At 50.2% G+C, this 10,449-nt stretch overlaps 1 protein-coding gene and 1 pseudogene across 1 annotated transcript; one reads left to right on the forward strand and one right to left on the reverse strand.

The window, feature by feature from the left end:
• Window positions 1-792, reverse strand: LOC103542377 (olfactory receptor 13C7-like). Its single transcript, XM_008509303.2, has one exon. It carries the CDS (start codon window positions 790-792, stop codon window positions 1-3), a length of 792 nt encoding a protein of 263 aa, XP_008507525.2.
• Window positions 793-5,985: 5,193 nt separating this feature from the next.
• On the forward strand, window positions 5,986-6,926 carry LOC103542374 (olfactory receptor 13C7-like; annotated as a pseudogene).
• Window positions 6,927-10,449: the final 3,523 nt, after the last annotated feature.

Consider the following 10,449-nt stretch of genomic DNA (forward strand, 5'->3'; position numbering starts at 1 on the left):
TCACTGGGAGAAGCGTTTCTGACTTACCAGGTTCTTCCCAGCGGCCTTCACATCCTTGTTTCTGAGGCTGTAGATGATGGGGTTGAGCATGGAGGTCAGCACTCCACAGATGAGGGGGATGAGCTTGTCTGAAACATCCTGCTTGTCTGCTCCCAGAGAGTCCTTTGATTTGGGCTTCCCATCCATGAATAGGATGGTTCTGTAGAAGACGACCACCACATCAAGGTGGGCAGAGCAGGTGGAAAAGGCCTTTCGCCGGCCCTCAGCTGAGAGGATCCTCAGGTTGGTGGTGAGGATGAAGATGTGGGAGACAAAGATAAGCAGAACTGCGACTCCCAGGAAGATCGCATTGGCCACCCCCATACTGATCACACTGATAGCGATGTCAACACAGGCCAACTTCAGAACTGCCAGGATCTCACATATGAAGTGGTTGATGATGTTGTCCCCACAGAAGGGCAATCGTACTGCAAGAGAGATCTGCACCAAGGAGTTCGCTCCACCAACCACCCAGAAACTGGCAGCCATGGGCACACAGGCAGCCTTGCTCACGACCATGGGGTATCTAAGGGCGTTGCAGATGGCCACATAGCAATCAAATGCCGTCATACCCAGAGTCACACACTCTGTGGCTCCCACGGAAAAGGAGAGAAACGTTTGCACAGCACAGCCTGAGAAGGAGATGGTTTTCCTGACACACGAAGCTTTGTCTTGGCCAATTAAAACCCAACTACCCCCAGGATGGTCTGCCTGAGGCTTCTCCAGGCCGTGAGGAGAAATCAGGAGAAACATTTTCAGCAAATCTCAACTCTCCATGCCCCGAGCCCCCCACACTGTGTTAGTGAGAAGTCAGCCCAGTGCTCTCACATGTGACTGACAGATGAGCAGCGTCGGCATCCCCCGGGGACTAGTTAGTGATGCAGATTCCCAGGCCCCTCCCTGGACCTACAGACTCAGAATCTTGGGAGGTGGAGCCCAGCCTTCCGTGCGTGCTGTCTGTGTGCGTGTGTTTAATCAGAGTTTTAACAAGTCCTCCAGAGGACTCTGATGTGCTAATGTCTGAGAAGCATTGGTCTACTTAGACCCTTTCTACGACTAGGATCCCAGTTATTTCTTTTAAGGAATCTAAGAGGAGGGAGGGTATATTTTAATGGTTGATCTGAGCAGCTGCCTATAATTCCTCTACTCTGGAGTCGGCGCCTCTTTCAGTCCCTGCTCGCCCCTAACCTCTGATCTTTGACCCTTGACCACACCCCTGCCAACCTCTAGGTCACTGGTCTCTGGGGCCTTTCTCTCTTTCCCACCAGCAGGAAACTTCCTTCCCATCCTCAGGATCCACTTTCTTAGGGAGTTCTCACAACAGAGCGGATGGGCCCTAGTAGCCAGAGGTCAAGGACACCCTGTCGATATCATGAATTTGCATTTCGGGGGGCCTCTGACAGTCTCCCACGGTAGTGCAGTTAGAGCTGTGTCTAGAGACAGCAGAGTGGTACCAGCGTTTCCAGGGGTCCAGCCACTCTCTCGAAGCGATGAGTCTCCTTCTCAGACATCGCCCACCTCTACCTGGATGTTCTTCAAACATACCATGTCCCAAATTGAATTCACCTTCTCCTCTAAAACCAGCAACTAGGTCAATATTCTCTACTTCAGTGGTGTCACCATCATCCACCCATCATCTGAGCTGGAAATATTGACTCTACCCTGCTTCCTGCCTGCTGTATCCAACCAACTCTAATATTGTATTTTGTATCTACCCACCATTTCTTTAATCGCCCATCTTCACCAGCCCTCAACCACTTCCCCAGTTTTTATCTTCACTTGCAGGAAGTGTTTCCCTATCTCTTCAGTTCTTGTACCCCTGCCCCCAATCTTCCCTCCACAGTGTGCCCAGAAGGATCAACCTAAGACGCAAATCTGATCATGTCAGACCTTTACTTAAAACCCCTGAGTGCCTCCTCATCCCCTACAGGAGAAAGTCCTAACTCCTTAGGATGCCCCCAAGACCAGCACAGAGCTGGCCCCTGCCTTCCTCCCCATCAGCAGCACCTGCCCCTTATGCTCCAGCAACACTGCTCTGCGGGTCACTCCCCACCCCTCTGTTCATGCAGCCCCTCCTCGCTGGGATGATTCCCACACCCTTTCATCAGGCAAATTGCCGCTCATCCATTCCAGTGCTGTGCTGGTAGAGTTTAACAACTGGATCTCCAGGTTGAAAAAAGCCCTGATCTGGAGCATTTGCTGATTTCTGTGGTGTAAACACTCCCACAATGGCCAATTTCAAGCTACCATTGAAGTCACTGAATGGGAGTTGGGAGGTGATGTGCACGACTGGTAAGGCAGCTCCAGCACACCAGGGACCAAGGATCACCTCCTCCAGCAGTCTGGCCCCTGCCTCCCTCTGGGCTTTCATGACAGTGTGGGCATTCCCCTGTCCTGGCTTCCTGCCTTGTGTGGTAGTTAACTTTTCATGTGCCTCTCCCTTGCCTCGAGAGGGTGCACTCCGGAAGGCAGAGACCCTGGTTACACTGCACATTTCCGCCTTCTCTGCACCACACACTCAATCATCACTTCTGAATAAAGGAATATACCCATTCTCTGCACCCATCCCTGCTCTGGGTCATATTCTGTCATGACTCCCCTGAAGTCCAGGAGCATATGCACAGATGACAGGATGCTGATACGCCGTGACTTATACAGATGCCGAGTAAGGACCGAGAAACAAGACAGCAGTTGAGGACCGAGGGAGGGGTGGGGAGGGGAGGGAAGGCATGGGGGGAGGGTAGAGAGAGCAGCAGGGCAGGGGAGGGCCCAGGGAGGGGTTGGGGAGGGGCGGGATGGGGCGGGGCGGGGCAGGGCCGGGGTTGGGGGGAGGAGGGAGGGCGGAGGGCGGGCAGAGCAGGTTGTCTCAAGAGGTCTAATTCGGGGAGTTAAAAACTTAGAGGGAGAGTATGTCTTTCAGTCTGGCCCCGCAAAACCACTGCATAAGCACAGACTTGGGGTGATGGGGCTTGGCACAGCACAGGAAAAAAGACTTGGTGTTCTGAGTGGGTTACTGACCAGCAGGCTGTTGGACTGTTGAAGGGATTATGATGTTCAGAGAGACAGAAGGAAGGGAGGAAGGAAGGAAGGAAGGGAGGGAGGGAGGAAGGGAGGGAGGGAGGAAGGAAAACATGAGGGAAGGAGAGAGGCAGCAGGCGGCAAACCTCCTCCAGTGCCTTGTGCATAATTGGATCTTGGGGATGTTATCCCAGAAGAATACAGTGTCTAAACAGAGTACCACTCACTTTCCAAACTTTAAATGACTTCAGGGACTAAAATGGTCCTGAAGAACAAGCTGGGATTTAAATTACCTTCTAAGAGCAATGGCCAGTCCCTCGGAGACTGTGCCCTGAGCGCACAAAGCAGGTGGAGGGGAGAGGACCGCTGGGCCCTTCACCTGTCACATTCTGAACCCTCCTGGCACCTCAGACTGAGAGTCACTATTTCTGACGTGTGTCCTCTTCCCAACCCTTAGGAAATGGATCATTCTTGCTCATCATGTTTCTCATACAGGTAAGTCCAGGTTTTGATCACACCAAAATTTTCGTTGTCACAGCTACATTTCTGCCATCAGACTTGATTAGAGTGGAATGGGGGCTTGAGAAGGGGAGATAGGAAGCCCTGCCATTGCTACGACGTTCTTCTCACGGGTCAAGTAGATCCATCAAACCGCAAGAGTCTCCAAGATCTCTGGCCTCGCCCACTTTGTGCTGAGGGGAAAGGGCTTGCCCGGGGCCACGCAGCTCGTAGTCTTCCCCTGCAGCTTTCCCTCCTCGGTTAAAACTGGGGGCTCTTTCTCCTTCTGAAGTTACGAATCCCAAGTCCAGCAATAATAATGAGCCATGTTTCTGGTTGTGATGACGCGGAGGGATAATTTTCTTCACATGATCCAGGTTCTTGGGAGAGGCTGGAGGGCTGGCTGACACAGAATGACAACCCCGCCGGGGCTGCTCCAGCACACACACCACAGGCAGCCGTGTGTGCCAGGCACCTGAGCCATCCCTAAGCTGGGGGCGGTTCTCAGTACTGACCAGCCTTTGTAGCCAATTCCTGGATGGTACATTTGCTTCTGAGAGATGGATAAATTTTTTTAAGGCCCTGGGAGAAAAGGGGAGACTGATCCTTGTTTATCTTCATGCTGAAGCCAAGCTATTTGTAGATATTTGGAGGGGGGTCTGGGGAGGAGGGATTCAAGTTGCAAAGGAGCAGATTTCAGCTCAGTATCGGAGGGGAACTACATTAAAGTGCAGTGAGCCTGGCTAGGAGGCTCATCACAGCACCGCACATCCCTCAGGGAGTCAGGTCCAGGCGGGGGCACCGTGAGAAGGGCAGGAAGGGGCTTTCTATGGTGGAAAGGGAGCCAATTGCCAAATAGACCCTAAGGCCTGTTGTCAGTAGCCTTAGAACGATTATTAGGGATGATGATGGTGGTGATGTAATTACTTGTCTCCATGACTATTCTGCATCCTCACCATGTCCACCCCTCCTCCCCCATCCCCATTAGACTTTGAGTCAGGGGTTCTGCCCCTCATTGCTGTGTTCCTAGCACCTAGAATTATACCCATCCCAGAGCAGACGCTCAATAAATGTCTGCCCAGCTGACCTGAATTATGACGGCACTGACTCGGTAACAGCTCTAATGCTGGGCACCAGCAGAGGAGCGGCTCAGAGCTCCCCAGGCAGGAAGCGCCCTGCACAACCGAGGAAGGGCTGATTATTGAAAGATAGGTCTCTGGGACGAGAATTTCAGATACAGGGCAAATGAAACTGAATGCCCAACACCCTCACGGTTGCCAACAAGTTTTTTACTGGTCCAGAATAACTCCCGGTTCGGGGAACACTTAGAAGTCTGAGGAGAGATTTAAGCTTCCCAGCAGGAAGCGCTGGCAGAGCAGGACTGTGGGCAGAGTCTCAGAGAAGCCAGCGCCTCTGGTGCAGGCAGGTGGAGGGTGAAGAGGAGATATTCAGCCAGAACTCTCCTTCCACGTGGCCACAGTACACAAGCGGCGCACGAGCTGCCCCAATGTACCAAAGGATCACAGGCTGCTAAGACCTTGGCACTGCAGTCGGCCAATTCTCTCAGGAGGTGACGCCAGGGCACAGGAGCCCTTGGCTCCCACCTGCCCCGAGGACAGGGATGCTCGAGTTCCTGTTGGTTTTCATTTATGTTGTCTTGACTCCTGTGTGCCATATGCTTTTTTAATGTGTTCCAGATGTCGTATTTGCGAAATTATTTGTAGAAATGATTTACAGACTGGGGTGAGGTCACCTTCCTTCAGAGTGGATTTGTGTTTGCTTCTGTTAGATATTGGGGAGCACGGGAAATCTGAGACTGCCACAATCGACTCTTGGGGCTTGAGAAGGCTTGAAGGTGAGCTCCAGCGCCTGGAAATGCATGTTTCCTCCCGATTCACTCTTATTCCTGGGGCGCTGCCTTTGGGGTCCCCTCCCAAAGGGAGGAGGTTTGGTTAGGGGCACCTTTGCAGTGGCCTTGCTCCCCACCTCCAGGCTGTCTGTAGTGCTTCTTGGACTCTCAGTGCCACCTCCAGAAGCTGCAAATGCCCCAGTGGAAACCTACCTTCAAATGCTGCTCTTCTTCTCCGAGTCCCTCTTATTCCCAGAATCGTGACCCTATGATTCCTCGTTGTCTTATTACCTTGCAAATGCATTACACAAATGTTTTATATAGTTTGTCCAGTTTTTCTAATTGTCATCTGCAGGAGAGTTAGTCCAAATTAACTCGTTCTTTCTTCCTGGAAGCAGAAGTTGAATATTGATTTCCACTACATTTCCCCTAGAATCCTGCAGAGATGACCGAATTGTCAGAGCTGTTCTTCAGTTGCTCAGCAGGGTGGGGGTTTTGCCCGGCTGCCCAGGCACTTTTGGAGTCAGAGAGTGTGGAGGTTGACCTCAGATAGCTCCTGCAGGTGACAGAGCAGATGCACCATGGACAGATCCAATCGGACGTCCCTGATGGTGGGGTTCATTCTCCTGGGCCTCTCAGCCCATCCAAGGCTTTAGAAAATGTTCTTTGTGCTCATCCTGCTGATGTACCTGGTGCTTCTGCTGGGCTACGGGGTCCTCATCCTGGTGACCACCCCTGACTCCCGCCTGCACACGCCCACGTAGTTCTTCCTGGGGAACCTCTCCTTCCTGGACATCTGCTACACCACCTCTTGCATCCATCTGGTGCTGGATGGCTTCCTGACCCCAAGGAAACCATCTCTTTCTCAGGCTGTGCCATTCAGATGTTTTTCTCCTTTGCCATGGGAGCCACAGAGTGTGTGCTCCTGAGCATGATGGCATTTGATCACTACATTGCCATCTGCAACTCCCTTAGGCACCCCATGGTCATGAGCAAGACTGTGTACGTGCCCATGGCTGCCAGCTCATGGGAAGCTGGTCTCACCAACTCTGTAGTTCAGACATCCCAGGCCATGAGGCTGCCCTTCTGTGGGAACAACGTCATCAGCCGCTTCACCTGTGAGATCCTGGCTGTCCTGAAGTTGGCCTGTGCTGACATCTTCATCAATATGATCAGTATGGGGGTGGCCACTGTGGTCTTCCTTGGGGTCCCAGTCCTGTTCAGTTTTGTCTCTTATGTGTTCATCATTGCTACCATCCTGCGGATCCCCTCAGCTGAGAGGAGGAAAAAGGCCTTCTCCACCTGCTCTGCCCACCTCACAGTCATGGTCGTCTTCTGTGGGACCATCCTCTTCATGTACGGGAAGCTCAAGTCCAAGGACCCACTGGGGACAGGCAAGCTCATTTCCCTCTTCTACGGGGTGGTGACCACCATGCTTAACCCCATCATCTACAGCCTGAGGAACAAGGACGTGAAGGCTGCTGTGAAGAAGCTGGTACATCAGAAACACCTAACTGAGTGACTATCACAGATTCCCAGACTGCCAGAGTGTAAGACCTCTGAACTCCTCACTGAACTTGTGGGGAAATGGTAACCCAGGGGAGTCCTCGGGCTGTCAGGGGGAAGAGCTTTTTCGTTTCTGGCACTGTTGTTTAGTTTCTTGGCTTCACACAGAACCACACTGTATCGTATCATAGCTATATTTTGCTGCCCAAACCTTGAATCCTCTGATACCGGAATTTGATGGCTACCCATAAGGACTTATAGATGTGGTCAAAAGAGACAAACAAACAGAAATGTTAGTGGTCCTGGGACCTTAGAGTATCCTGTTTTTCCCTGTGTGGAACTGCTGCTTGCTCTGTTCTGCTTTGGTCTCATCCCAGAGACCTCTGCTCTACCAGATTAGGGATAAAGTGGAAAACGTCATCTGTTTCAACACACAATAGTGATCCTTAGCACTGTGGCAGGACTTCCGCTCAAATCTTAGCACTAGAAACAGTGGGACTTATCTTGAGCACCTGCTCTGTTTTGATCTAACGGACACTAAGAATCTCATCATTTATCATGTTCTCCTCTTTATTGTCACCGCCCAGAAGCGCAGAGGCAGACGTGCCAGCCCACTGCAGCAGTCGTGGAGTGCTGCACGGCTGGGCGCCTGCAGCTCCCAAGTTTTTGTCCGTGAAATCGACCTGGCACACGGATAGTAGTTACACAGCACATACTCTAGGAACGTGCCGCATGGTGATGAACCCCCCAAAAAGATTGTCAGGGAGCAAATGCAAACATTATTCTCAAGCCCAGAACTAACAAGAGGCACAGTACCAGGGACTCCCTCCCATCTGTGGCTCAGGTAGGATCTGCCACGGGGTCCGTGACTTTCTCCTATGCTCAGGGGACGTGTTGAAACAGGAGTGAGACTTACTGTGTTACGGCAATGCTTTGTCATCTGCTTTGTGTTTGTAAAAGTCAGTTGTTACCAGACTTTGGTCCTTGAACAGGATTAGTCTGTGCAGTGTTTTCTCTTTTTCTCTCCTCCTCTTCCCTCCTCATTCCCGTGTTAAATCAGCTTCTCCCCAACTGGTTGATAGTTGCCTCCAAAGTCATATTCATTTTCCATTGCTGCCTAACAAATCCCCACAGTTCAGCAGCTTAGAGCAATGCCCATTTATTAGCCCACAATCCTCCAGGTCAGAAACCCAGCACGGTGTGCCTTGGCTCTTTCCTCAGGGTGTCCATCGGCCAAAATCAAGGTGTCAGTTGCAGTGAGTGCTCGCCTGGAGGCTCCGAGGAAAAACCCACTTTCAAGCTCATGTTGCCACTCATATTGGCAAAGTTCAGCTCCTTACAGCTATGAGACTGAGGTCCCCATTTCCTGGCTATGTGGCCCCCTCCATCTTCAAGTCAGCAATGGTGCATCAAATCCTTTTAGTGCTCTGAATCTCTGACGTTCCCTTCTGGCACTAGCTAGAGAAAAAGTCTCTGCTTTTAAAGTATCCGTGATTAGGACAGGCCTGCCTGCATAACCCCCCTTTGTTAAGGCCATGTTATATAACATGACCCAATCGTGGGAGTAAAATCCTCCATTTTTACAGTCCTGGGGATTGTGCAAGGCATGGACACCAGGGGGAGAGAAATCTTGGGGGCAACTTAGAATCCTTCCTTCCACAGCTGTAACCCCTGCACTTCTGGGCTATCTTCATGAGTGGGCCTCCACGGCATTAAAGAAGGCCTGGGGCAGAGAAGCAGAAAGATAAATGGCACCCTTGGAGGTGGAACGCTGTTACCTCAAGGTGAGTCTAACTTGCATAAACTGTCCACATAGCTGTGGCTGAAATCAGAGGTGGACTGAGAGATTATGAAGTGAGATACTATAGCATTTGCTAATTATGGGTAGATCCATATTGCCAAGCTCATGTCACATCCTAAAGATGTCATAGAGCTTGCCCTATCCACATTCCCTTCTAAAGAAACTGTCCCACCTTCAGCCCAGTGACACTTTCAGTAATCTTACAGGCCATAGTTCATGGGACCTGATCAACTGACCCATGAGGAGTTAATCCATAGATTTGAAGGTAATGTGCCCACGACTCAAGCAAAAGGATGAACTAGGCTAATTAGATTTATCTTTGGGGAATTTGGAATTGGGAAATTGGAAGACTAAATCAGTTTAGTGAGGCCCAAATCAGAAAGGAGCCATCAAAGAATCCGTGAGGTAGGGTTGAAGTTATGGTTGTGGAGTGGGAAGCAAAGCTGAGTTAGCAGATGAAGCCCATTAGAAGAGAGAAAAGAAAGAAACAGATGTAGAAAGTGTCTGTTTCATGAATTGAGGAGATTCAGGAGGTGAACCCACAAGCTCTTCTTCTGAGTTCCCTGGAGCTTCCTGCTATCAAGAGCACCCTCCACCTCTACAGTCCTTTAACCTTGCTCTGCTAAGAATCCTGCTCTTTGATTTATATGATTCCACCAATTGCTCCAAATGCATCTTTATTTAGAACCACCACAAAAATAAAACTTTCCTTGAGCTAGCTTAAGTGAGTCTTGGTTTCTTATAACCAAAACGACAAAACTAAGCTAGGTCAGGGTGAGGGTTTGTTGAGGGGCAGTTGCTCATGACCAGTCTTGGCTCTAGGTTCGGAAACTAGCAGGCTTCTTGGTGGACCCTAACGGGGAGACAAGAGCAGATCCTATTTCATCCCCGTTAAGCTGATTCAGTATTCCCTTGAGGGTCAATTGAAGGGACCTTGAGTATCATAAGGAGGGGACCTTAAGTATTACAAGTAGGAGGAAAGGAGAACTGGGGTCCCTTGGCCATCCCAAACTAAATTACTACAAAGCTGCTTCTATCCCTCTCCAAATATGGCAGAGTAGCTGTTGAAAGAAGGTAGACCTGAGATAGGTTTGGCCTCCGTCAGACCAGAGAGGCCACCATAGACTAGGCTGACTCATTTGCCCTTCTTTGTTCCAGTAGAGGAAGTGCTATTCCAGACTGCACAGCCAAGACATCTGCCTTTCAGTTCTGCCTCTAGCATTATATACTAGTGCTATGACCTTAGTCAAGCTCCTTCCCCTATCAGGGCCTCAGTTGCTTCATCTATAAATTGGGAGTAAATGTCCTTGTCCTTCTAGCAAGAAATATGTTTGGGTGCTTCTTGAGAAGGGGTTACACAGTGCAAATGAAAAGAATTTAAGATCCATTACCCTTCAAAGTGTCCTTCCCTAATCCTCTGATGTGATGTGGCGCAAATACACGTCAGAGTAATCATATTGTCTCTTAAGAATCTGAAGCAAGAAGCTTGGGAAGAATTGACCCAGTAGAAGTACGAGCTGAAACTGAGAGATTATGGTACATAGATAGACCATATCCATGTGCTCACTAGAGTTGTGAGGCAGCAGAAACTGTGAGGCAGCAGAAACTATAACTTAAAGAAAACATATGAAATGAGAAAAAGGCAAAGAAGTCAGTTGACAGAAAGAAGCAGATATGGGCAGCAATTCTGACTCAAATTAAAGGTGGAGCACTAAAGCAAACATCTCATTGACATTGG

Source organism: Equus przewalskii, chromosome 26 (genome assembly GCF_037783145.1).
Source record: "Equus przewalskii isolate Varuska chromosome 26, EquPr2, whole genome shotgun sequence".
Taxonomy (NCBI): Eukaryota; Metazoa; Chordata; class Mammalia; order Perissodactyla; family Equidae; genus Equus; species Equus przewalskii.

Bases quoted from the DNA above. Each gene is read 5' to 3' on its own strand.
- LOC103542377 (XM_008509303.2), bottom strand. From the start codon at position 792: ATGTTTCTCCTGATTTCTCCTCACGGCCTGGAGAAGCCTCAGGCAGAC.